The 27,936-nt window shown below is 43.1% G+C and overlaps 1 protein-coding gene across 3 annotated transcripts; it reads left to right on the top strand.

Moving 5' to 3' along the window:
- Nucleotides 1-81: 81 nt before the first annotated feature.
- HACD1 (3-hydroxyacyl-CoA dehydratase 1) lies at nt 82-27,926 on the top strand. 3 transcript variants are annotated; one of them, XM_013980233.3, is made up of 7 exons: nt 82-404; nt 10,846-10,963; nt 11,149-11,167; nt 11,244-11,332; nt 15,364-15,485; nt 21,804-21,982; nt 26,099-27,926. In XM_013980233.3, exons 1-7 carry the CDS (start codon nt 148-150, stop codon nt 26,179-26,181), a joined length of 867 nt encoding a protein of 288 aa, XP_013835687.2. In that variant the 5' UTR covers nt 82-147; the 3' UTR covers nt 26,182-27,926. The 3 variants fall into 3 exon arrangements, 2 of the variants coding, with proteins under 2 accessions (XP_013835687.2, XP_084836320.1); XR_014817867.1 differs by lacking the exon at nt 15,364-15,485; XM_084980194.1 differs by lacking the exons at nt 10,846-10,963; nt 11,149-11,167; nt 11,244-11,332; nt 15,364-15,485.
- The last annotated feature ends 10 nt before the right edge of the window (nt 27,927-27,936 follow it).

The following is a 27,936-nucleotide window of genomic DNA, read 5'->3' as shown; positions in this document are numbered from 1 at the left end:
TCCCGCAGGCCGTGGGCAGGACCGGGGGCGGAGTGGGCAGGACCCGGGACGGGGGGGTCGGGAGGGGCGGGGCGGTGGCCGGGGGGCGCCCGCCCCTCCCACTGCGGGCGGCCGGGCTGGCGGCACTGAGCCCCCTGCGCGCGGCACATGGGGCGCCTGACAGAGGCGGCGGCAGCGGGCGGCGGCGCTTCAGAGGCGCGCTCGGCCGGGCCCCCTCCCACTCCCCTGCCCCTGTCGTCCACCTCCCCCGGGTGCGCGGCCACCATGGCGTCCAGCGAGGAGGACGGCGCCAACGGCGGCTCCTCCGAGGCCGGCGAGGAGAGGGAGGCCGCGGGCAAGAGGAGGCGCCTGGGCTTGTTGGCCACCACCTGGCTCACCTTCTACAACATCGCTATGACCGCGGGGTACGTGCGCCCCGAAGGGCCCTCCCCGCGCCGCTGCCCCCCGACATTCCGCGCTCCGGCCGCCGGCGGGGCGGCGTGGGGCGCTGGGCTCCCTGGAGGGGTCGCCTAGCGGGCCGGGGGCGCCTGTGCGCGTGCGTCCAGGGCGGCCGGGTGGTCGCGGTGTAGGAACGGGGAGCGGGTGGCGGCCGTGGGGGAGGGGCGCTGTCGCCTACGCCGCCACCGTCGCCGGGCTTGAATGGAGCGGAGCGGGGCGCGCGGGGGGGCGGCGGGGGGGGCCGGGGCCCTGCTTCCCGGGCATTGCCTAATACGGTGCACGGTGTGGCGCGGCGGCCGCGGGGCGCGGGCCGGAGGTTAAGTATAGACCCGGGCAGGAATGCGGGGCCGACTCGCGGGGGAGGCGGCTCGGGCCCGGCCACACCGGGCGCCGCCGCTGCTGCAGCTCCTGGTGCACAAACGCCGGGTCCCGCCACCCCGGAGCCCAAAGCTGCCCGGCCGGTGGCCCAAACCCGCTTCCTCGGCCCCTGGCCTCTGGAGTGCATTTCCTTGTGCTCCCGATCTCTGGGCAGAGTGTTCCTAAAGGTTCATATCATCGCATTTTTTTTTTTTTTAAGTAATAGTGAGCCCGACAGCTTCTTACTTGGGTCGATTTTCAAAAACCCTACCTTATCGGAGCATGGCACTTGTGTCCAGCATCTTGAGGGCTCCATGACAGATAGGCTGTACTTTTATTTCTGGCTTTGAGTGTGACTTACAAGTTAAGGTTACACAATGACTATCACTGCAAAGAGCTCTCACAGTGGCTTGGGTCCACCGCTTTTCAAAACCTGCTTGGGAAAATGCTTTCCGGTGTCTAAATGGCATTGCCGTTTAAAAAAGTTATTTTCCTGTTGTCTCATGAAATTATTATTAACTTGTATAAATGTGGGGGAAGTTAAACTTCTCTAGGGCTTGTAGAAAAAGGTGATTGACAAAGATTTAGTAAATGATTTGACACAGCACTGAATACCTATTTTGTGCTTCATATTAATTATAGTTGGTTAAAAATATTAACATTTATTGGAAATTCTGTGTGCCAGGCACAGGGTCTGTTACTTGAAACGTAAGGGACATTTTTGACCCTCTCCAAACCTCTGAGGGCTGCAGGATATTACAGTTAGTAGAATGGGAAACTGAGGCACAAACACGCTAAGTAGCTTGCTCAAGTTCACACAACCGCAAGAGTGAGACTTGGATTTCAGCGCAGACAGACTGACTCTGGAGCCATACTACTACTTTTTTACACTATTAAATTTCGCGATTTTTAAGAAGTTTTATTGAAGTATAGTTGATTTATAATGTGTTAATTACTGCTGTAGAGCAAAGGGATTCAGTTGTATTATATCCATTCTCTTTCAGATTCTTTTCCAATAAAGATTATCACAGAATATTGATTAGAGAGCCCTGTGCTGTACAACAGATCTTGAAAGAGAAAACTAATATATTCAGAGCTACTGGAGAACCGTTGAAGACACACTGTGTGCTGCAGCCTTTCGATAACCTGGAGGCTGAAAAATTCCCTCTCCTCTCTGCTAATCTCATCCAATTAATAAACACTTGGGGACACCTGCCATTTATTAATGGTCTGCTGTCCCTTTCCTTTCCAGAACACTCTCCCTTTTGAAGGCCAGGTTACCTTTGAAAAAATGAGACTCGATGCATAACTCTGGTTTAAAGCTTTGGGTGACACCCCATTAACCTCCGCTGTAATGGAAGGGATTTTTGGCTGTCTGTCCTTCAAGGCTCTTTGCATTATCTCCCCGATTCCCCTTTCCAGTTTTATTGCTTTTGAAATCTCCAATATCTCACCCTGCCCTCAAAACACCATGCAATTTTGTTTTCGTGGCTCTCTCCATCTTTGCTCAGGCTGATAATCATTCTGGGTAATATTCCCTGTCGTCCTCTGGTGACTTCTAACCAAGCCACCTCTTTGAAGTTTTCTGGGTCTCTTACCCCACCTGGAATGGACTTAAATGTTCCCTCACTTCATCCCTAACCTTCCCTCCCTGGCTCACAAACCACTGCTCCCGCGAAACTTGTCTCCCTCTTGTGTCGAGAAGGTCCCATGCCATTTTCATCTCTGTTTAAAGGCAAAGGTAAGGGAAATGGAATAAGCCATATAACTGAGCCTCTTGGGAGGCTTTCTCAAGGCCTTGAGATTGGAAGAAGGAATAGGATTTGCCGATGTAGAGGGTAGACATTTCAAGTGAGACGAATTCTGATGGTAGGCATGAGATGCAAGAAAGCCTCCCAATTTAATCAGAGGGCTGGGGAGCGGTGGCAGATGAGGCTGGCGAAGTTGCGGCGTTGAGAGTGGGACACAGCCACCACGCCATGTGCATTTAGCATATGTTTGGTTTGGGGAGCAGAGGTTCTTTCTGTCCATTTGACTTGCTTGCTTCATTTTTCTCTTTTGGCAGAACTTTGGAGGGTTTATTGATTTTTTTTGTGATCGTTTTGAAAACCATAAGATGATATTTAAGAAATAATACTTTGGGAGTTCCTGTTGTGGTTCAGCGGACACGAACCTGACTAGTAACCATGAGGATGTAGGTTCGATCCCTGGCCTCACTGGGTGGCCGTGAGCTATGGTCTGGGTCGAAGACATGGCTTGGATTCCGCATTGCCGTGGCTGTGGCGTAGGCCAGCGGCTGTGGCTCTGATTGGACCCCTAGCCTGGGAACTTCCATGTGCTGCCCCTTCGGCCCTAAAAAGCAAAAAAAACCAAAAACAAAAACAAAAACAAAAAAACCCCCAAAAAAACCCCCAAAAAACATTTTGACCTAAGTGTAAAAAAGATCTTGCTTAGCATGTAAGCTTGGCATGACCTTTCATTCTGTAAGCTTAGCATGATCTTTCATTTTTCCTGGATTTACCTTGTTCATGTGAGTAAAACTTCCTTCAGATTTTTACTCATATCTCCGATCTTCCGTGCCTATCTTCATTCCAGTAGCAACTGCACCCACACACTCTTTATCCCCCTCGCTTGCTTTATTTTCTCCATCGCGCTGATTCCTGTGTAACCATACAATGGATTTGACTAATTCATCTTGTTGCTTGTCATCTGCGTCCCCATTTACGGTGTCAGCTCCATGAAGCACTCAAATATTTCTTGGGTGAGTGAATGCACATTATAGTACATTGTTTCATATTGTCGTTAGAGTATCTTCTCTATTGCATATTCTGTTTTCACTCCCTATTCCACCAAATATTTCTGCACAGATATAATAATTACACTCTTTCATGGTTACATAAGACTATTTAGGGTGAAGGTGCAGTAATGGCATGACTCCTGCCTCTATTGACATTTTGCTTGTATTTGTTTCTCTGGAATTAGTTGTTTAGAGTGAATTCCCACAGTAGAGCTACAGCATGTAATTAATTTAATTAAGTAATAATGTAATTTCAAGGATGTGAGGCTTTTATGGTGCTTGTTCATAGGAGATGCTTGACTAGGAAAGGGAGCATTTCTCTCTCTTGTTTCTCAACGAAGGCAAATTTTTTTATTCAAGTATAGTTGATTTACAATGTTGGGCCAATTTCTGCTGTAGAGCAAAGCGACCCAGTCATGTGTATTCCCTTTCTCATATTATTTTTCATCATGGTCTATCCCAAGAGATTGGCTGTAGTTCCCTGGGCTGTACAGCAGGACCTCATTGCTTATGCATTCTAAATGGAATAGTTTGCACCTGCTAACCCCAAACTCCCCGTCCATCCCACTCCCTCCTCCCTCCCCCTTGGCAACCACTAGTCTGTTCTCTGAGGCTGCCAGTCTGTTTCTGTTTTGTAGGCAACAAACACATTTGAAGCCCGCATGTGCTAAGTACCTTGTCCTAGGGCAAGTGAGAGACAGAAGATAAATCTTTCAGGCGCTGTCCTTGGCAGAGCCTTCCCCGGGGCACTTATAGATTGCCAAAAAAGACAGACTGGAATAAGGATTTCGCAGCGATGTCAGGTCAGACAGGTGGGGAGAAAGCTTCGTGGGGGAGACCATCAGGTTCCAGCTGGGCTTTGAAGGATGAGTAGGATTTACGAGGCAGGCATGAGGAAACCATGAGTTGGGGCCCCAGAGATGTGACACTGCTTGACATGCTGTTGGGTGAGAACAAACGGGCCTGAAGTGTAAGGTGGGGAAGGCAGACAGATGAATTACCTGGTGTATGGCAAAGGCTTGGCTTGCTTGCTCACATGTTTGGGTGCTAACCTGCAAACATTCGGGGAAGGTATTGATGGAAGGTCATGTTTCACTGCTTTTCAGCCAGGTAACCTCAGGTAAGTTCCATTACCTCTCTGACCCTGGCTTTTCTCATCTGTTACACTGGAACAAAACAGCTACTTTGCTAGATTATTACAAGGAATAAAGACACGGGAGTTCCTGTTGCAGCTCAGTGGATTAAGAAGCCAACATAGTGTCTATGAGGGTGTGCGTTTGGCAGCTCGGATCTGGTAGCGCTGTGGCTGTGGGGTAGGCCAGCGGCTGCAGCTCTGATTTGATCTCCAGCCTGGGAACTTCCATATGCCACAGATGTGGACATAAAAAAAAAAGAAAAAAAATTAGTGGATAGGAAGTAGTCAGCAGGGTGCCTGACATACAGTACATGTTAAAAATAACTCCTCTTCCTAGTGGTTAATTTAATGATGTGCTTCTTGCAGAGAGAAGCTAATATTCTCATAGTATACAGGGTGTCAATTATCAGAGCACCATACCCAAGGTTCAGGTACATACATTTCTCAATGTCAAGCAATAGACTTGTATTTTATTCCCAAGGAGGAGAGATCCACGTATGGATGGATCTAGAACAGCTTGTTTATCCACTTATCTACATCTACTGATGGGACGTTTGGGTTCTTTGGGTTCTTTGCAGTTTGGGGCTCTGACAAAGCTGTGAGCATTCGTGTGCAAGTCTCATATGGACGTGTACTTCCATTTTCCTTGTGTAAAGACCTATGAGTAGAAAGGCTGGATCATACAATAGTCACAGTCTTTGTTTGTTTGTTTTGCTTTTTAGGGCCATACCTGCTGTGTATGGAAGTTCCCAGGCTCAGGGTCGAATCGGAGCTACAGCTGCCAGCCTACACCACAGCCACCGCAATGCTACAGCTGAGCCTCGTCTTCGACCTATACCTCAGCTCATGGCAATGCCAGATCCTTTAACCACTGAGTGAGGTCGGGGATTGAACCTACATCCTCATGATCCTAGTCGAGTTCGTTAACCCCTGAGTCACGATGGGAGCTCTTACGTTCTTGATTTCTTATGCAACTGCCAAACTGTTTTCCAAAGTGCTGGTACCATTCCCCATCCCCACGGGAGGTGAATGAGCTTTCCGGTTGCCACACAGCTTCACCAACCATTGGTGAGGTCACTCATCCTAATGTTATACTTTCTAAGAGGTGTCTGTGTTCTCGCATTGTGATTGTAACTTGTGTTTCTCTAGAGATTAAGAACACTGAGCATCAGAGTTCCCGTTGTGGCTCATTGGTAACGAACCCGGCTAGTGTCCATGAGGGTGTGGGTTTGATCCCTGGCCTAGCTCAGAGGGTTAAGGATCCTGCATTGCCGAGTGCTGTGGTGTAGGTCACAGATGTGGCTCAGATCCTGCATTGCTGTGGCTGTGGTGTAGGTCGGCGGCTACAGCTCCCATTGGACCCCTAGGCTGGAAACTTCTGTATGCTGCAGGTGTGGCTCTAAAAAGACAAAAAACAAAACCTAAAGGAAGTTGTTTATAAAAAAAAGGTTTTTTTTGGTCTTTTTAGGGCCTTACCTGTGGCATATGGAGGTTCCCAGGTTAGGGGTCCAATCTGAGCTGTAGCTGCTGGCCTGCACCACAGCCACAGCAACACAACATAGGATCTGAGCCAGGCGTGTGAACTACACCACAGCTCATGGCAGTGCTGGATCTCTGAACCACTAAGCGAGGCCAGGGATCAAACCTGCATCCTCATGGCTACTAGTGGGGTTTGTTTCTGCTATGCCACAGCTGGAACTCCTCCAAAGAGAGTATTTTCTCAAGGACTGAAATTGTCTATGTGGGTTCAGATTTGGGTAATCAACAGTGCGGGCATGTTTAAAATTAAAAAAAAAAAAAAAAACTTTCCAGAAAAGAATTCCTAATTATAGAAGCTCCAGTTGCTTTTGGAAATTTTTAAAATTATAATTTCTAAACTTATGGATGTAGGAAGTTCAAAGTTAGCCAAATGCAGAGCCCTCAAGAGAGACTTTAATTTTGACCCTTTGTGTTAGAGGGTTTAGGATGAAGGGAGCATTGATGAGTTCAGATTAGCTACAGTCTGTATCTACTGAAAAGCCCATGAAAGGTTAGCATAGATGGTTCCATGGTCCTTTCTTTTTCTTTCTTTTTTTCTGTCTTTTGTCTTTTTAGGGCCGCTCCTGTGGCTTATGGAGGTTTGCAGGCTAGGGGTCCAATTGGAGCTGTAGCCTCCGGCCTATGCCACAGTCACAGCAACGTGGGATCTGAGCCACATGTGTGATCTATACTGCAGGTCACAGCAACACCTGATCCTTAACCCACTGAGCGAGGCCAGGGATCGAACTTTTGCCTTCATGGATGCTAGTTGAATTCATATCCACTGAGCTATGAGGGGAACTCCTCCATGGTCCTTTCTAACCCCAGAGTGTTAATTTCTTTTATTTCCAACAGGTTAGTAGTGATATTAGCCTAATACAGTACTAGTTGGTACAATACTGCCACCTATGGAACAACACTGTAATTTGTTATACTGTTATAATCCATGGATTTTTATATCATGCTTTTGAAAAAATGTAGAAACCTTGCCATCTACATGAATATTTTGATGAATTCTTTGGTAGGTTAATAATCACCTCTCAAATTGATCTTTTGTAAGAATCTGATTTGGATTTGCCTCAAAGAAAAGACAAGTGTATGGAAAATGTGAATTACAACATCTTATTGGGTTATTATGAAAATGAAATATTAATATGCTTAATATACATATGGAACAGTATCCAGAACATTGAAAGCAGTCGGGAAATCTACTTGTTATCATTGTTGTTATTATCGTTTAAGATTTCTGCATTTTGGAGTTCCCGTTGTGGTTCAGTGGTAAGGAACCTGACTAGGATCTATGAGGATATGGCTTCGATCCTGGCCTCACTCATTGGATTAAGGATCTGGCATTTCTGCGAGCTGTGGTGTAGGCTGCAGAGGCAGCTCAGATCTGGTGTTGCTGTTGCTGTGGCTGTGGCATACGCCGGCAACTGCAGATCTGATTCGACCCCTAGCCTGGGAACTTCTATATGCCGTGGGTGCAGCCCTAAAAAGACACACACACACACACAAAAAAAACCCCACCAAACCCAAAACAAAAAACTTCTGCGTTTCAAAGCTCTTTGTGATAGTTTAAGACATTTACCTAATTTCTTTTCCTATCTTGCTAGAAAGTCATTGTTGTTTTACCTCCTTATGTGCTAAGGAAGAGGTTTCCAGGGTTGAAGTGCCATTCTGTCATTTTCTTACTTTTCTATCGAGTTTGCATCTTCCTCACCCTTCACCAGTTGTTTCTTTGTGGGCACCTTTAAGTCATGGGTCTATTTTATGAGTGCTCTTTAATTAAAAAGTTAAAACTGTATAATAATTGTAGAATTCAGAAATCCACTTAACCTAGATACTTTGGAGACCACTGATTCTAAAAGCCTGCGGTAGCTATTCAATTTCATGGGTGTATTATTCAAGATATTTAAAAGTTACAGGTGATACAACTTTTTTGAACTTCAGAGTGCTTTTGTAATTGCAGTGGAGACCAGAAAAAAAATTATCTCTCATCAGACTTTTAGAGATCCACTACTAGGGTAAGAAGGCTGGTCTCCACAGGTGTAGCTTGTGTTTTAAGCACCATTAATTCACAGAACAGCATCTGCATTTAATGTACAAGTTTAAGTTGAAATGGGAGGGCATGTGTACTTTTTCTTAAAATGAACTCTTTTTTTTTTTTTTTTTTTTTGTCTTTTTGTCTTTTGTTGTTGTTGTTGTTGCTATTTCCTGGGCCGCTCCGGCGGCATATGGAGGTTCCCAGGCTAGGGGTTGAATCGGAGCTGTAGCCACCGGCCTACGCCAGAGCCACTGCAACGCAGGATCCGAGCCGCGTCTGCAACCTACACCACAGCTCACGGCAACGCCGGATCGTTAACCCACTGAGCAAGGGCAGGGACCGAACCCGCAACCTCATGGTTCCTAGTCGGATTCGTTAACCACTGCGCCACGACGGGAACTCCCTCTTTTTTTTTTTAAAAAAAAAACTTAAACTATAGTTGATTTACAATATTATATTGGTTTCAGGTGTACAATATAAGTGATTCAGTATTTTTATAGAATATACTCCATTTAAAGTTATTACAAAACAATGGCTGTATATCCCTGTGCTGTATCCTATATCCTGCTTGCTTTTCCCCTGCTGCAACTAGTTTTAAAACAAACTTTTATTTAAAAATTTTTTTATCAGTGTATAGTTGATTTACAGTGTTGTGCCAATTTCTGCTGTACAGTAGTGTGACTCAGTCATAGGCATATATTCATTCCTTTTTTTTCAATTCTCCATCACAGTCCTTCTCGCAAGACTTGACATCGTTGCCCGGGCTCTACAGTAGGACCTCACTGCTTATCATTCTGAATGGCATAGTTTGCATCTACCAGCCCCAAACTCCCCTTCCATCCCACTCCCTCCTCCCTCCCCCTTGGCAGCCACAAGTCTGTTCTCTACGTCTGTGAGTCTGTCATTTCCGATTTATTTTTGGCTCTTGGGGCAATGTCATCTTTTCTGGAAAAAAAAAAAAAAGCAGCAAGTTCAACACAGAATAAAAGTGTAGAATAGGACAAAACCAAGGGGCGGGGGGATGTCATAGCAAAAGTTAAGAGATGAGATGTTGCCAAAAGGTGGTGTTCTGTCCCCTCTCTGGGGAATGACATTTAGGTGGCAGCACACGCCTTTCCGTTTATGCACATAGGGGCTGATACTCATTTTTTCAGGTAAAAGGGTAGGGTTGGGAGGGCTTTCTGGAGGCTTAGGGACTAAGGCTAGTCTCTCACTCCGCTTGACCCCCCTTTTCTGAACAGGGGAAAGGAGTCCACCATATGAAGGAGGTAAAGTGGAAGAGGGAAGGATGCCCCTTGACAGGGTGGGAGGCCAGACCCCGCAAAGGAAACAGCTCAGGCTGGAGCCTGGAGGGAGACTGAATATGGCGATAATACCGTTAACTCTCCCCAGAAGAAACAAACTCTAAAAGCAGGCTTGAGAGTTCCCGTCATGGAAGACAAATCTCACTGGTACCCATGAGGACGCAGGTTCACTCCCTGGCCTCGCTCATTGGGTTAAGGATCTGGCATTGCCGTGAGCCTTGGTGTAAGCCGCAGATGTGTCTCAGATTTGGTGTTGCTGTGGCTGTGGTGTAGGCCGGCAGCTGTGGCTCCGATTTGACCCCTAGCCTGGGAACTGCCATGTGCTTCAGTTGTGGCCCTAAAAAAACCAAAAAACCAAAACAAACAAACAAAAAAAAGTAGGCTTATGTCTGACTTTCCATATGTGTCCCTTCTGTGGCACTGCAATTGTTTTTATTTAGTGAAAATTTATAAAAATTTTAATTAATAATTAATTATAATTGATATTTTACTTATATGACATATAATTACATACTATGTATTTGTATAAAATATATATTTATACACATTTTTACTTATAATTACATGTAATTTTTTACTTATAGTTACGTATTATTATATAGTATGTGTTTGTATAAAATACATATTTATACACACAGCTTTTTACCTGAAATCTTTATGTAATAATTAAATGCTTTATCATAACTTCATCTTTGGTACAGAAACTTATTTCTTCAGTCTGTCGGATTATCTGCTGAAACCAAAAATACAATGGACATTGTTTGACATTTATATGCACTTGGTCTTGAATATGTTCTGTTTATTCCCTGAAAGAGTCAATGTAAAAATTATTTTTCATTTCTTCCTATGGATTTTTAAAATAGAATAATGAACTGAGAGCATAATAAGACGTACATGTTTTTGGAGTTCCCATTGTGGCGCGGTGGAAACGAATCTGACTAGGAACCATGGGGTTTCGGGTTTGATCCCTGGCCTCGCTCAGTGGGTTAAGGATCCGGCATTGCTGTGAGTTGTGGTGTAGGTCGAAGATGTGGCTTGGATCCTGAGTGGGTGTGGCTGTGGTGCAGGCTGGCAACTGCAGCTCAGATTAGATCCCTAGCCTGGGAACCTCCATATGCTGCAGGTACAGTCCTAAAAGACAAAAAGACAGAAAAAAAAAAAAAGCGTTATTACAATTAAGGTATTTCTTTTCAGGAAGATCCAAAGAATTTCATTTGGATAGAACTTTATAAAATACTTTTATTTTTCCTAGGTGGTTGGTACTAGCTATTGCCATGGTACGTTTCTATATGGAAAAAGGAACACACGTAGGTTTATATAAAAGCATTCAGAAGACACTTAAATTTTTCCAGACGTTTGCCTTGCTTGAGGTAAGTTTTCACTAATGCTGTTTTTCTATCACTGTCATAGTTATTTGAAAGTATATGTGTTGAGCAAAATTAATCTTATTTTGCTGATTAGTTACCCCCTTGGATTCATTAAAACCAGTGATGACAGGGGTTTATTTTAAATTGCATGCTATTGACATATGATTTTATTTTTTATTTGCTTACAGATAGTCCACTGTCTTATTGGTAAGTTTTTGATTCATTTTCTGTTTTTGGCATAGATTGCACCTAGGGCAGCCGTTGACTTGTTTTTCTCTTTAAGGAATTGTACCTACTTCTGTGCTTGTGGTTGGGGTCCAAGTGAGTTCAAGGATCTTTATGGTGTGGCTCGTTACTCACAGTATAAAACCAGTAAGTGACATGACCCTTTCTCTCCTTGAGCCTGCAGGAAAGCTTTCTTATCAGCAGGAGTCCAAAATACTACCTTGCTGCTCTTCAGGGAGCAGAATCCTTGGATAAAGAAGGATGGGCTTTGGATTTCAGTGCAGTGGTCCATTGATTTAGTGCATTGGTAGTGAATGGCTTTGAAACACAAGCGGAACTAAAAATTGGCATTTTCTAGCCATAATATCTTCTCCTCTGGGGTTTCCCAGTTTTGAAAATCAGTGTTCCTATTCCATCAGATGGTGAACCAAACACTTTCTTTTCTTTTTTTCTTTTTTAAGGGCTGTACTTGTGGCATGTGGAAATTCCTGGGCTAGGGGTCAAATCAGAGCTGCAGCTGGATCCAAGCTGCGTCTGCGACCAATGCCACAGCTCAAGGCAACACCAGATCCTTAACCGACTGAGCGAGGCCAGGGATCAAACCTGCATCGTCATGGATACGAGTCAGGTTCTTAACCCGCTGAGCCACAAGGGAAACTTCGAACACTTTTTTTTTCTGTTGAAGTTATGTGTATTCTCTCTGGTTATGCAGTTGAAGTTGTCAGTATAAACAGTTTAGTTTTTCCTCATTTAGTATCGAGTGTTTTAGCCACAAACCTACAAAGTTAAGGAGGTTCTGCAGATCTGAACAAACGGAAAAAGCTACACGAAAAGTGAGAAGGGTTAAGGAACTTGGAGAAAAATAAGCTTGGTACTTATTGAGGCATGACAGGAGCCAGACCTGGGTCTAATTAATGGCTTAAACCCTTTTAGGCAGACAAACACCATGCTTCCTCTGTCAAGTCATTGGGCCTTGGAAACTCATGACAGAAACATGTCCCACGTGGCCCTTCTGACCTTCTTGACAGCCTCTGGAGTCTCCTGTCTACTTGAGGACAGCTCTCTGGCCTCCTTCCCATTTTTTCAGATGCCTTTTTTATCCTCTCTGCTTGGGATAATACCTCATCTCCCTTCCATTGCCTGCTGGACCCACGGGCCTCCTGTCTGTGTGGGGACAGATGGCCGACCTTCTGCCCTCTTACTCCTCCACAGTTTAGTCCTCCCGACTAGTATCTTTCATTCACCTTACTCCACCCACCTGGTCCCTAACCAGTGATGCCACACAAACAGCAGTGAGCACATGGCCTACGGAGAGCCAGGCTCTTTATTCAGCCTGCTCGGTTGTTGAGAAGCAGGAATCCAACATGAACAGATACATACAATAAAAGAGACACAGTCCCAGGAGTTCCCTGGTGGCCTCGTGGGTTAAGAAGCCAGCATGGTCACTGCTCTGGTGCCCTGGCTCAAGAATTCCCACATGCTCTGGGTGGGGCCAGAATAAAAAGGAGCAAGAGGGACATTGTTCCAGAGAGTGAATGAGAATAATAGGCAGGCTAGGACCACAAAGAGTCTGAAGACCGAGCAAGAAGAAAGATAGGACAGCATACACAACATTAACTGGTTTAAAGAACTTAAAGGGGAGTTCCCCTTGTGGCTCAGCGTGTTAAGAACTGTGAGGATGTGGGTTCAATTCCTGGCCTTGCTCAGTGGGTTAAGGATCTGGTGTTGCTGTAGACTACGGCCTAGGTTGCAGATATGGCTCAGATCCCAGGTTGCTATGACTATGGTGTGGGCCTGCAGCTGCAGCTCTGATTAGATTCCTCGCTTGGAAACTTCCACATGTTGTGGGTGTGGCCCAGAAAAGAAAAAGAGAAAAAAAGAAAAAATTTAAAGGGAAGCTAATGGGTGACTAGTCCCCATGAAAAAAAAGGTCCTTCTGCTCTTTTTGATGCTGCGGGAGATCTCTGCCTTAATATTACTGTTTAATCCAACAATGGTGTCTCAGTGGCACCTTTCCACCCTTTTTAATTAATCCAGCCAGTGTTTATTGAGTGCATCCCATACACCTGGCACTGTCCTGCCTTCAGGGTTTACAGAAAGGAGTGAGGCAGTCTTAGCTGTTACAGACACTGACTGTTGAGTGCCTCTGTATGGATATTGAATCATTTAACACATACAAATCATGCACCTATTCTGTGCATGACACGGTGCTGGGAACCTGGCTGTTCGTAATATAAATATGGGTCCCACCTGTGGAGCCTGTACTCTGGAGAGCTGCTGAATAAGTTGTTGCAGAAATAATTGTTTGATTACATTAGTGTTAGTGCTTTGCCACAAGAGACCCATGTGGATTGCAGTAAGCAAGCAGGGGCCGTGGCCTGACTTGGGGAGCAAAGGAAGGCTTCCCCAAGGAAGGAATGTATTCGATGAGCCCTGGCAGATAGGCAGGAGTTAGGCAGACACAATGTAATAGAAATTGGCAAGTGCTGTAAATCAACTATTCTTCAATTGAGAAAAAGAGAAATCAGCTAGTGTTATAATACAGATATAAACACGGTACTGTGAGAACAAGAAAGGTGAGCTAGTAACTACTTAGAGTGAGAGGAGGCATTTGGAACAAGTTTTCCAGAGGGTGTGATGTTTTAGTGGGATCTTTGAAGATGGGACAGGTTTTCTGTGGGGAGTATTGAGAGTAGCATTCTAATTTGAGGGAATAGAGTTCCCTGGTGGCTCAGTGGGTTAAGGATCTGGTGTTGTCACTGCTGTGGCTCAGGTCACAACTGTGGTGTGGGTTTTATCCCTGGCCCAGGAACTTCTGCGTGCTGTGGGAGAGACCCCACAAAATAAAAACAAACAAACAAAAAAATGAGAGGGAACAGCATGTGTGAAGACACAGACATTCAGAGCATATTTGGGAAATAATACAAAGTTGAGTGTCACCAGAAGGAAGTGGTGGGTGAGCGTCAGGATGAGTCATTGCACGAGAAGATTTCTGAGCTCAAATTCTAGAGATCCTGGAGGATGCTCAGATGGGAGGGCTTTGCCTCTTTCTCTGGATACGCAATGGAGCTTTTAAATCCTGGGATTGACAGTTTCTGATTGTGTTTTTGTTTGTTTGCTTTTTCCTTTTGTTCCTTTTTAGGTCCACACCTGCAGCATATGGATGTTCTCCGATTAGGGGTCGAATTGCAGCTGCGGTCTCCGCCCCAGCCATGGCAACTCGAGATCCGAGCCAGGGATCAAACCGACATCCTCACGGACACTAGTTGGATTCTGAAGCCACTGAGCCACAACAGAAACTCCTCTTTGTTTGCTTTTTGTTTTGTTTTCACGGCAATACTGGATCCAAGCCGCATCTGTGACCTACACCACAGCTTGTGGCAACAATGGATCCTTAACCCACTGAGTGAGGCCAGGGATTGAACCTGCATCCTCAGAGACAACATCAGGTCCTTAACCCAGTAAACCACAGTGGTAACTCCTGCTTCCTTTGTTTTGCTTTTAAGAGAAAACTTCTATCTCTGGAGAGACTAAAGGCTGGAGAGCTTGTAGGAGCTGTGACAAGAGTCTGCATGAGAGATGATAGGATCCTGACTGCACTTAGGGGTAGCAGAGCGGAGGGGAGGGGGTGGGTCAGGGGTAAGTGCCACAGTCGGATGGGTGTGATTTGACAACTGCTAGAAAAGTCTAAGGGTCAGACTATTTCCCTGCTGCTTTTGAGGGGCTGATGCTGTCCTGAGATGGTTGAGTTATTGGCTGGAGTGAAGGGTGAGAGAGAGAAACCAGTAAAAATTTGACCATTCCTGTGCATAGGATGTGTTTAAATTGCCTGTTTATAAAGATGTATGTCATAATGACCGCATTATGGGTTTTTTTTGTTTGTTTTTCATTTTCAAAAGCGTTAGGGAAGCATAGTTGATTTGCAAGGTTGTGATCATTCTGCTGTACAGCACAGTGATTCAGTTCTGCATGGACACACCTCCATTCTCTTTCAGATGCTTCTCCCACATAGGTTATCTCAGACTATTGGGTAGAGTTCTCTGTGCCCTGCAGGGATCTGTCCAGCCCTAACGCTCCTTCATACATGCACGGCACATGGTAAATAATGAAAAGGAAGTATCTTCGTGGAAAGAAGCTCAAGGTTAAAGGACGCTGTGGCTTTCTCTGTAATTCTGCAGATCCAGAATGAGGAGAGTGTGGTGCTCTTTCTGGTCGCGTGGACGGTGACAGAGATCACTCGCTATTCCTTCTACACATTCAGTCTTCTCGACCACTTGCCGTACTTCATTAAATGGGCCAGGTGGCGATGCCTTGCAGTTCAGTTGCTCACGGTCCTGCGTGTGCATGTTCTGTGTGCTGAGCTAACACAGAGAAGTCGGCTTTGTCTTAGCCCCGTGTTGTCAGGAGGCTGCTGTGTGGGATACTTGCAGTTATATAACTTGCATTCTAAAGGCTTAATTTAGTAACCAGAGGGGAGTCATATTAGTATATATCTCAAGTGAAATCGATGCCAGATCATTTATATTCGTGTCCTTAAATAACCTCTGGATTGGTGATTCATGTTTCTTCGAAAGAACGATATACATTTGTGGAATTATATTAAATAAATTCTGGGCCTCAAATAAGGCGTTTTGTCTGATGGACCTCAATTATTTTCTTTCCAAAGTTTTTTTTTTTCTTTTAAGCGCTGCACCCACGGCATATGAAAGCTCCTGGGCTAGGGGTTGAATCAGAGCTGCAGCTGCAGGCCCACACCACAGCCACAGCAATGTGGGATCCAAGCCTCATCTGCAGCCTACACCACAGCTCATGGCAACACTGGATGCTTAACACACTGAGCGAGGCCAGGGATCGAACCTGCTTCCTCATAGATACTAGTTGGGTTCATAACCTGCTGAGCCACAACAAGAACTCCATTCTTTAAATTTTTTGTTAAGCTACCGAAATATGTTATCATGGTGAAAAAAACCTCATACAAGACAGAAGAATGTAGCAGTGCTCCTACCTGATCCCCCCGCTCCCTTCCCCTGGAGAGAAAAGTTGAGAGTTTACCCATCCAGATATTTTTTTCCTTTCTTTCTTTTTATGGCCACACCTGAAGCATATGGAAGTTCCTGGGCAAGGGTTCGAATCAGAGCTGCAGCTGCTGGCCTAAGATGTGGCCCACAGCAATAGCAATACCAGATTGAGCCGCATCTGCGACCTGTATCACAGCTTACAGCAACACCGGATCCTTAACCCACTGAGCAAGAGCAGGGATCAAAGCCTCGTCCTCACAGAGACTATATTGGGTTCTTAACCTGCTGAGCCACAGCAGGAACTCCCAGACTTTTTCTTATTAACAGCAATGTGCATACACAGATGTGAGTTTTTATAGGTATAAATAAGATGACATGATACTTGATTTTTGTTCACATATTGGAGTTTTTTTTTTTTTTTTTAAACAGTTCAGGTATTTTAAATCTAGCTAACTCATAGTCTGTAGTATGATTGAGCAAGTTCTCTATTGCTAGTTTATTTTAGATTCTTTGCAAACATTTTCTAATGTCATAAATATACTGCTTTGTGATATTAAAAACAATGCTAGAGCCGTATTTCTGTTATTTGTTAAAACTCTGATATTTATATGAATACATAGCTAACCTGTAAAGGTAATTCATAACTGGTGGTTTTGATCCCCATGAATTAATAAAGCCTAAGACTTTTTCTTAAGTGACTACTCCTTTTTTAGTAACTCCTATATTATACATGTGCAAATATAATAAATTTCTATATGTAAGTAAAACCAAAAAGAAAAAGAAACCTTTGGGAGTTCCCACTGTGGCACAGTGGGTTAAGAATCCATCTGCAGTTGCTCAGGTCACTGTGGAGGCACGGGTTTGGCCCCTGGCCTGGGAACTTCCATACACCATGGGCGTGGCCAGAAAATTAAAAAAAGAAAGAAACCTTTTAAATTGTCTAGATTAGCAAATGATGCTAATTATGTATCCTTTTAAACTTTTAAATATTCTCTAGCTACTTTTTAGACATGTGCAGTTTACCATTTTGTATATAACAAGACGCTTTAAAATAATTTGAGCTTAGGGAGTTCCCGTCGTGGCTCAGTGGTTAACAAATCCAGCTAGGAACCATGAGGTTGCGGGTTCAATCCCTGGCCTTGCTCAGTGGGTTAAGGATCCGGCGTTGCCGTGAGCTGTGGTGTAGGTCGCAGACGTGGCTCGGATCCCTTGTGGCTGTGGCTCTGGCGTAGGCTGGCGGCTACGGCTCTGATTCGACCCCTAGCCTGGGAACCTCCAATATGCCGTGGGAGTGGCCCAAGAAATGACAAAAAGACAAAAAAAAAATAATAATAATAATAATTTGAGCTTAAATATACTGTCTGTCACAAGAAGGTTGCACTACCATTTATAAGTATGTAGTTAGTTTTAATTTTCTTGGAAACTTAATCACTCTTAGCAGTTGGGTGTTTGGCAAGACCAGGTGTTTAGACTGTAGCTGGATTCTGATTCTAGAATGCCTCTCAAGGCCATTTTGCAAGACCTCCGTCTTTCTAACCTCTAGCACCTTTGAAAATACTAATTCATGACATAGTCTCTTTTTATTTGCTGTATTTATAAAATCTGTTTGCGGAGGATAATGGTCTTTAATACTTTCTAAATGCCTTTTAGAATGCATTTGCATGTTTTGAATTTCTGGAAAACTCACAACCCTACCACTGCATGTTTAGATTTGCTGTTAGAAATCCTTTGTCAATGGCCTTCATGTTAAACAGGTTACTATAAGATGTTTCAACTTTGAAATGCATAGATTAACATAACCCATCACGTCATGTCTGTAATCATTAATCACAATTATGAATAATTATATTTAATGTCAAAAATCTTAAAAATCTCAATCATTTTATATTTACCAACCCTATTCAATGACCTAAAATAACATTTGTGTTTATGTTCAAATGTTGAAGCTATTTTCAAATAAAAATTCTCTTTAAAAATGGTTCTGTAGGAGTTCCCGTCGTGGTGCAGTGGTTAACGAATCCGACTAGGAACCATGAGGTTGCGGGTTCGGTCCCTGCCCTTGCTCAGTGGGTTAACAATCCGGCGTTGCTGTGAGCTGTGGTGTAGGTTGCAGACGCGGCTCGGATCCCACGTTGCTGTGGCTCTGGCGTAGGCTGGTGGCTATGGCTCTGATTCGACCCCTAGCCTGGGAACCTCCATATGCCGCGGGAGCGGCCCAAGAAATAGCAACAGCAACAACAAAAGACAAAAGACAAAAAAAAAAAAAGAAAAAAAAATAAATAAAGCTTCAGCTGTGATTTATAAAAAAAAAAAAAAAAATGGTTCTGTATTTATAAATAGTTGCCCTACTGTGATGGTTTGAATATACTTTGATTCTATTTACATGCCAAAAGTGTTCTTAGAAAAGCCAACTAAATAGATAATTGTAACTGTTATGTTTTCATATTGATTTCCCTTTTAATTTAAAAAATGCACCCCCTTCAAAAAACTTTGAGAGTTCCTTGGTGGCCTAGCAGTTAAGGATCCAGTGTTGTCACTGCTGTGGCTAAGGTCACTTCTGTGGCATGGGTTCGATCCCTGGCCCAGGAACTTCCACATGTTATAGGTGAAGCCAAAACATTTTTTTTTTTTTTTTTGTTATTTATCATTAGGAATCTGTGAGGATTCGTATCTTTTCCAGAATAGGTAGTGACTCTTTAATGCTGTCATCAGAACATTGAGAAATGGTGACATATAGCCTTTTTAAAATGCAAATAAAGTCAAATTATATAATCTTTTTCCACTTCATTAAAAATAATCACTGTCTTTAAGACTTTAACTTAGTTTCGGAGTTCCCGTCATGGCGCAGTGGTTAACGAATCCGACTAGGAACCATGAGGTTGCGGTTTCGGTCCCTGCCCTTGCTCAGTGGGTTAACGATCCGGCGTTGCCGTGAGCTGTGGTGTAGGTTGCAGATGCGGCTCGGATCCCGAGTTGCTGTGGCTCTGGCGTAGGCTGGTGGCTATGGCTCCGATTCGACCCCTAGCCTGGGAACCTCCATATGCTGCAGGGGCGGCCCAGAAATAGCAAAAAGACCAAAAAAAAAAAAAAAAAAAAAGACTTTAACTTAGTTTATTCTAAGGGCAATTTTTTTTTTTTTTTTTTTTTGGTTAAAAAACCATTCTACCAAGAAAAAAAAAATCATCTGAGAATTACATCAGGTTAAAAAACACTTAATAAGTTGTTTTACTTGACAAGGGAATATAAAGTGTTCAGTTATGTGATTTTAAGTTGAGGTCAGAAATCAAAATTGGGAAAGATTGCCTTAAATGACGTACACATACCTACCCAAGGCTGGTAAGAAAGCAGGTAACACACTCAAGGCAGGAAAGGGTACAGAGGAAGAGGAAAAAGATCATTCTTCTTTCTCTACTAGTTAATCTGTTTTGGCAAATAATTCTGTCCCCCTCTGTCGGCTCTTATCCTTGCATTATCCTTGGCACTTAGAAATAAGGTGGGGTTTTTTTTGGTCTTTTTTTTTTTTTTTGAGGGCCATACCTGCAGCATATAGAAGTTCCTACCTAGGCTAGGTGTCAAATCAGAGCTGTAGCTGCTGGCCTACATCACAGCCACAGCAACGTGGGCTCCAGGCTGCATCTGCGACCTACACCACAGCTCACAGCAATGCTGAATCCTTAACCCACTAAGCGAGGCCAAGGATCCAACCCACATCCTCATGGATACTAGTTGGGCTTGTTACTGCTGAGTCACAATGGGAACTCCCGAATAAGGTGGTTTTTAAGTTGTCTCCAAATTTCTGCCACACTGACACATATGGCTTTTCTTTATGTCTTCATCCTAACAAAATGATTAAATAAAATACAGCTCAATTTGATTTCTTTCTTTCTTTTTTTTCTTTTTACAGCCATACCTGTGGAATATGGAAGTTCCCAGGCCAGGGGCTGAATTGGAGCTGCAGTTGTGGTCTGCACCACAGCCACAACAACCCTGCATCTGAGCCGTATCTGTGACCTATGCTGCAGCTTATGGCAATGCTGGATCCTTAACCCACTGAGCAAGGCCAGGGATCGAACCCACATCCTCATGGACACTATGTCAGGTTCTTAACCCGCAGAGCCTTAGTGGGAACTTCTGATTTCTTTCTTTTTCCACCAAAATTTTGACCTTATTTTTCTGTGGCAATTGTTATATAGGGGCTGACTTGGAGAAAACTGTTTTTCTTTGATGTAGAAATGTTTTTGCCTTGGGCGCTTGAGGCAAGGCCGTCCTGCTGGACATCAGTGGACACTTGCACAGCATTCCTCTCACTGTAGGTGGAAGTGGTGCCTGGCCCAGTCTGTGCCAGAGAACCATCCACAGTCCACACGAACAAACCGACCGTGATCTGGATTTGAAAGACAACTCTCTCAGCTCTCTTTGAAGCAAACTAAGATTCCTTTTGTGTGCAGGTTCAGGAAACGACTCCTCTTTGTTTTGTCATGAAAGCAGATTTCGATGGTTTGTTCATTAGTAGTAAGTGATGCTCCAGGTGATTTATCAGTTTTCTTGAAATAGTCATTCTTTGGCATTCCCATTGTGGTTCAATGGGTTAAGAACTCAGCTAATATCCTTGAGGATGCAGGTTCTATCCCTGGCCTCGCTCAGTGGGTTAAGGGTCTGGCGTTGCTGCATGTTGTGGTGGAGGCCAGCAGCTGCAGCTCTGATTTGACCCGTAGCCTGGGAACTTCCATGTGCCACAGGTGTGGCCCTAAAAATAAAAAAGTAAAATAAAATAGGCATTCCTTTAATTAGTCATCACAGAGGGTTTTCCAAATGCCTCAAAAGAACCACTTTGGCAATCTCAAGATTTAACTGTACAATTAGGATTTTAACTGCCCTTTTATTTATTTTTATATCATATTTTTGTCGTTTTGTCTTTAAGGCCTCACTCATGGCATATATGGAGGTTCGCAGGCTAGGGGTTGAATCGGAGCTGCAGCCGCCTACACCACAGCCACAGCAGTGCGGGATCCGAGCTATGTCTGTGACCTACACCACAGCTCATGGCAACTCCGGATCCTTAACCCACTAAGCAAGGCCAGGGATTGAACCTGCATTCTCATGGATGCTAGTTGGATTCATTAACCGCTGAGCCACGATGGGAACTCCCTTAACTGCCCCTTTAAAAACACACCATTTGATCAACATTTGACTAGTGGCAGGGGAAAAAAAAAAATCAGCCAGTGTGATTCCAGGTGTCAAAGAAGTTACCTTTACAGTAGCTTATAATACTTACATTTACAATACAACAGAATATTTACAGTACTTGTACCCTTCATCATACTTAAAAAACCGCACATACATTTTAAAAATGTATAGCTGTTTCAGTCCTGGAAAGCACTTTTACTTCCTCCTTTATTAAAATCTTGCATTTAAATTGGAAACTGCTATGAGGAAAAAAAAATGATGATAATTAAATTAGTAAGTGAATGATTAAAGGAAAAAACCTTCTTAATGTGAGGTTACTCTAAATATGTATAGGAAGGAGAATGTTTAAACTTAAATACAGTGGTAGCAAAAGAACAATGATATAAAATCCATTATTTATTTTCTTTCTCCAGATATAATTTTTTTATCATCTTATATCCTGTTGGAGTTGCTGGTGAACTTCTAACGATATACGCTGCCTTACCATATGTGAAGAAAACGGGAATGTTCTCAATAAGACTTCCTAATAAATACAATGTCTCTTTTGACTACTATTACTTTCTTCTGATAACCATGGTCTCCTATATACCATGTAAGTATGTATCTGTTAGTACTTCCATTTAGCACGCACTGTGAAAGTTTTTTGAAAGATGTCATACAACGCTCAAATCATAAACGAAAAATGTCTTACAAATACGTCCAAACCGCTGTTCAGTCCCACATATATTTATAATTTGAAATAATTGAAGGGCGAGTTGTGAGAAAATAGGTAAGTAAACGAGTACACAAATGATCACCTTCTTGATTCATTTACAAATAAGCTTAGTATGATTTATGTTTTTAAAGAAAAGAGAGAGTTGCAGTTGTGGCTCAGCGGTTAAGAACCTGAAGTTGTCTCCATGAGGATGCGGGTTCGATCCCTGGCCTCACTCAGTGGATTAAGGATCCGGCATTGCTGCAAGCTGGGGTGTAGGTCGCAGATGCAGCTTGGATTTGGTGTTGCCGTGGCTGTGGCATAGGCCTGCAGTCCCAACTCTGATTCCACCCCTCGCCTGGGAACTTTCCTAAGTCATAGGCACAGCCATAAAAGGGGCGGAAAAAAAAAAAAAAAAAAAAGGAAAAGATAGAGTATGTGTCAGTGAATTCTTTAAAAGCATTTAAAATCATGTATCTGAATATAAACATGTTATCCAAGAAAATCTGAGGTCATTTCTGTCTATTCATTAAGCTCATCCTTGGAAAAATCACCTAGGAGGACTCTTCAGTCTTATCTGTGTTATCTTATGTACTAGAAAATAATAAATAAGCTGTTTTTCTTAAAATATTTTGAATAACTCAGCCTCTTCAGTAATTTCTCATCACCTTGCAGTAGTTGAAATGAATTGGTGAGGCTGTCTTCACTCTATTTATATACCCACATTGGTATATTCTTAGGTCAAATGTAGATAATCATTAGCAGGGCACATGAAGACAAAATACGGCTGTCATTTGGCCTTCTCGATAAAATTAGAGACTCTGAGTTCAATGGGGGATTAAAGAAAATGGAAAAGAAAATAGAACCTAAAGTCTATTAAAGAAAATCAAATCTGTTAAAGAAAATAGAATCTAAAATCAACATTGACAGAATGTAAAATATTTCATCGAAAGAGGATAAGTATAAAATTTGGCCATTCATTGGGACCTCGCCCTTTGTTTTTTTCTGGCCATGCCTATGGCATGCAGAAGTTTTGAGGCCAGGGATTGAACCCATGCCACAGCAGCAACTCGATACACAGCAGTGGCAAAGCCAGAGCCTTAGTCTCCTGCACCACAAGGCAACTCCTGAGACCTCCTCCTTTCCATCTTTTCCAAAAGTCAAACTTGACGTGATGGTCATATAGTGTTTTTATTCCCCTCATCTTCCCCCATCTCGCCTGTCTCTCATCCTGCCATCCAGCACGGCTGGTTCAGGAGGGCTCGGGGACGGGGTACCCAGAGCACTAGATTTTCTTCCTCCTTCTCCCAACATCTAGTGAATGGCAGCCCCACCTTGAGCAGAGCCAGGCCTTGCTCCACTGTCTGGCACATCACTGTTACACGTTTGGGTATTGGGTCTCCTGCTTCCTCGCAACCCCTGAGGCATCCCTGTGGAAAGCCAGGGCCCCAGATCATGGCTTGAAACCATCAAACCAGTAACTTGTGACTGTGTGTTTTCAGGAGTCCTGGGAGATGGAGACCAGCCTTTGCCAGTGGCAGCGTCTCCGTTTATCAGGCCCCACTTGCTGGAGGATCAGTCAGCTAATGGGATGTTTTCCAACTGATTATTAGTATTATAGAAATAGCAGCTCATTTTAGTTTGCTTATTAAATCCTTTGCTAATTACAAGTATAAAGGTGTGGGTTGAGCACTTATTTTCTTACTCAGAAGAAGTGCTCTTTGTTCTCATTTATTAATGGGCACATGACGGATTAGAGAGGTTAAGTGAATTGCTTAAAAGTCACTCTGCTAGTAAATAAGGTCACGGTTTGAAGTCAAGTCCATACTTCTGCTAAACTACTCAGTATGTCATAGAGATAGTTGCGAAAAATCATCAGTCAGCTTTAGGTACTTGTGGCCTGAAAATAGTTAGGCCTTTAGGTGTAATATGATGGTTCCATTTATCAAGATGAACAGTACCTACTTAAAAAATAAAAGCCTGTATGCATTTTGGCCCCATTTGAGCTCTGTTCTAAAAACAGTTATCCACAGTTGCCTAGGCAAAAATATTCAAAGCTTGTTTTTTCCTTAAGTTCTTTGGGTTTTGGTTCTTCTGGTCATCATTTTCAGAGATACTTTTACCCTTAAATTGTTTCTAGCTGATGTTAATTTGTTCATCCACCAGCATTTACCCTATAATTTTTTTGTGTGTGTCTTTTTAGGGCTGCACCCTCGGTATATGGAGGTTCCCAGGCTAGGGGTCGAATCGGAGCTGCAGCTGCTGGCCTGTGAAGGATCAGAGCCGTGTCTGTGACCTACACCACAGCTCACGGTAACACTGGATCCTTAACCCACTGAGTGAGGCCAGGGATTGAACTCAAGTCATTATGGATACTAGTCAGGTACGTTACTGCTGAGTCACAACGAGAGCTCCAACCCTATAATTTAAAATACTGATTCAGGAGTTCCTGCTGTGGTGCAGTGGATTAATGATCAGGCATGGCTCATAGGTTGTGGAATAGGTCGCAGCTCCAGCTTGGATTCGATCCTTGGCCCAGGAACTTCATATGCCACTGAGGTGGCCAAAAAAGAAAAATACTAGTTCAAATTGGCTCAAGATAATTTGACTTGGCAGATGAGCATTTGTCAAACTGACCTAATACATATTCATTTGTGTTCATGTACAACAGACTACCCTTATGCCCAGCCATAAAGACTTTTGCTGTAGGCCTTGTTTTATTTATTTTTTATTATTTTAATTTTTTTGCCTTTTAGAGCCGCATGTGCAGCATTTGGAAGTTCCCAGGCAGAGCTACAGCTGCCAGCCTACGCCACAGCCCCGTAGGATCCAAGCCCTATCTGAGACCCACACCACAGCTTTGCAGCAACACCACATCCTTAACCCACTGAGCGAGGCCAGGGATCAAACCGGCATCCTTAATGGATACTAGTTGGGTTTGTTGCCGCTGAGCCACCATGGAACTCTGCTCTGGGCCTTGTTTTAGAGCCCTGTTCTGTCTTGCCACTGACCACCCCTCCACACAGGGCCACCCCCTGCCTTCAAATCTGGAAACCTGGGACTGTGACATTTGCTACCTAGCTGGCACTGAGGGTACAGCTGGGGACTACATAGCTCTCTGCCCCGATCAGCTGTGTCACCAGTGTACTCATTCCTGAGATCGAGGGGTGGCCAGGGGGCAGCTGTTTGTGGAGGGGATGGATGACACTGGGCCATGTGAGCTCAGATATCTGCACAGATGTCCATGAGACCCCTCGTGGTCCAGGACAGCCAATAAAACAGAGGGAAGGGGGCCAGGTGGAGCAGCTCATCTGGTGCTGGAACATTCTGGCACAGTGTTCCCAAGAGTTAATGGAATTCTAAATTCAGACATGGCCTTCTAGGTCATTATGAACGTATAGTTATCAAAATGTTTGTTTGCAAAAAAAAAAACCCCCACCCCTGACAGGAATTCCCACTCGGTGCACAGTGGGTTAAAGGACCCGTGTTGCTACAGCTGCAGGACTTTCCACGTGCCTCAGGTGCAGTTGTAAAATTAAAAAACAAAAAAGCAAAACCAAAAAAAAAAACCCCCCCACAAAAAAACCATGACAGTTAATAGCATTAAAATGTGTAGTTCTGGGAGTTCCTGTCACGGCGCAGTGGAAATGAATCCAACTAGGAACCACGAGGTTGTGCGTTCAATCCCTGGCCTCACTGAGTGGGTTAAGGATCCGGTGTTGCCGTGGGCTGTGGTGTAGGCCGGCAGCTGTAGCTCTGATTCATCCCCTAGCCTGGGAACCTCCATATGCCGTGGGTATGGCCCAAAAAAAAAAAAAAAAAAAAAAAAAAAAGATTAGTCCTGTAATACATAGACTTCCCATTTGTTCTCTTGTTCTGAGTCCTATAAATATTTGAGGAGGAGCCATAGTATATTGAGTGTTGGCCCTGAAAGCTTACCATACTTAAGTGTCTCCAGTGTAAAAAATCTCCAGCAGGAGCTTATGTTCCTTGTTTTCTTTTTTTTCAATCAAGTGTTTCCACAACTCTACTTCCATATGTTACGTCAGAGGAGAAAGGTGCTTCACGGAGAAGTGATTGTTGAAAAGGATGATTAAATGATCCCTACAACAAGGTGCTTTTTCTGGAATAACCAGGATTGAGTCCAAGTTTTAATAACAAGAATAAACAGCTTCATGAAATATTGCGGATTGTATTATTTACTAAACTCTTCCTTGGAACACGTGGTATTGGCTTGTATCTTTCTCCTTGTTGTGACTAGGTCCATTTTCTACAAGAACGATGCAAGTCTTTATTATCAACTCTTAGGTAGGTGATGATCATTAAAAAAAATAATTGGATGTATTACCTAGAAGAAGAAAACTTCAAAAAAAAATTACTCAATTTTTTGCAATGTACGTTCAAAGCTTTTTAAATCAATACTTCGAAATTAGTTTAATGATTTAACATTATGGTGCCTGCCAGTGATATTTATGTGATATTTATCAATGGAACTCAACACAGAATTATAATCAGTTATTAATAATGTATTGGTATTTCTTGAACTCAAGATCTATGTCTCATATTTTTGATTAATAACAGTTTTTTGGTTATAAAGTCATATTTTTGATTAATAACAGTTTTTGGAAACATGGCCTTAATTTGCTATGGTAAATCCTTTGATATAGATAAGGTAGCTATATACAAAAATATTCAGGTAGGTGTCACAATTGGAAAATATATTTTAGAAATATGTTTAGGCCGTAGAAATTACTTATACTGCTAAACGATTGCGTTTTGATTTGAATTAACTACTCGAGGTCAGCCTTCTCAACTACAGGGATATTAATGGGTTAGAAAGGATGTAAGTATATACTTGGCCTGATTTGTAAAAAAAAAAAAAAGACACTACATTGGGTTTGATGGTCACGTTGGGTCTGTTACATTCAGAACTCTGGCTTTAAAAGGCTGCTCTATACCGAGGCATCATTTAATAAAAACCATCTTATGATAATCCCTTTATGGTACTTAGGTAACAAAAAGCTTTAGGGTATGCTCTGAAATAGACTCATTTTATTCCGAATTCCATTAAATAGCAAAAAGTCTTATAATAAATCTTCTATGTGTTTAATAGAAAGGAACACTGAAGATATTCTCACAATGCTTATTATTAAGTATATCTTTGAAAAATTCCTCCCCCCCCCCATTATATTAAGGTAGGCTGCTTTCCTGACCTGTTTCAGAGAGAATCTTAAATATGTGACTTTAAAAGAAAAGGAACTTTTCGCCTGCTGTAGATATATAGGTGTAATTTTGGCTTTAAGTGTTCTGTATTGTTTGCATTCACAGTCAACATGTACCATTACACTTTTCAAAATTGCTTGTTTTGTGTTACCACCTCCTCTTCAAACTGTCTTATGCGGAGATTTGTAGTTCAGGATATGGCAAACTTACATTTTAGATAACTTGATTTTAAAAGGTGCTATTTCTTTTATTACATTACATTTTAATCTTTCCTCCTGCAGCTGAATATTTTAACAAGCAATGTGCATTAGGTTACCAAGTCTCAAAAATGCTGATGTTCATTCTGTTCCTAACATGGCTTGATCCGTTTTCATCTTGAATTTTTATACAGAAGAAGCTTTCAGGGAATTTTTCCCTTTGGTAACATAGCATAAGCCGGTCACATATTTATCTTGTGAGATGCCTGTCTTACAAAAGATAGGTTTAATCCTCTTCCTAAAACTATGTTAATTCAACTTGTACTCCCTGCCAGCAGCTGTAATACTCTTTCCCCTTAAGTTGTGGAATATCTGGAAGTAGGAATTGTGATCAATTTTAATAAAAATGAAGATGCATCAAACTATTCGGTG

This window comes from Sus scrofa, chromosome 10 (genome assembly GCF_054392235.1).
Source record: "Sus scrofa isolate SSC_HxYL_T2T_F1_AM1 chromosome 10, Sscrofa_HxYL_maternal_Yorkshire_Landrace_v2.0, whole genome shotgun sequence".
NCBI classification, from domain to species: Eukaryota; Metazoa; Chordata; class Mammalia; order Artiodactyla; family Suidae; genus Sus; species Sus scrofa.
Note: the sequence above shows the minus strand (reverse complement) of the source record. Positions and strands in the feature narration are given on the sequence as shown.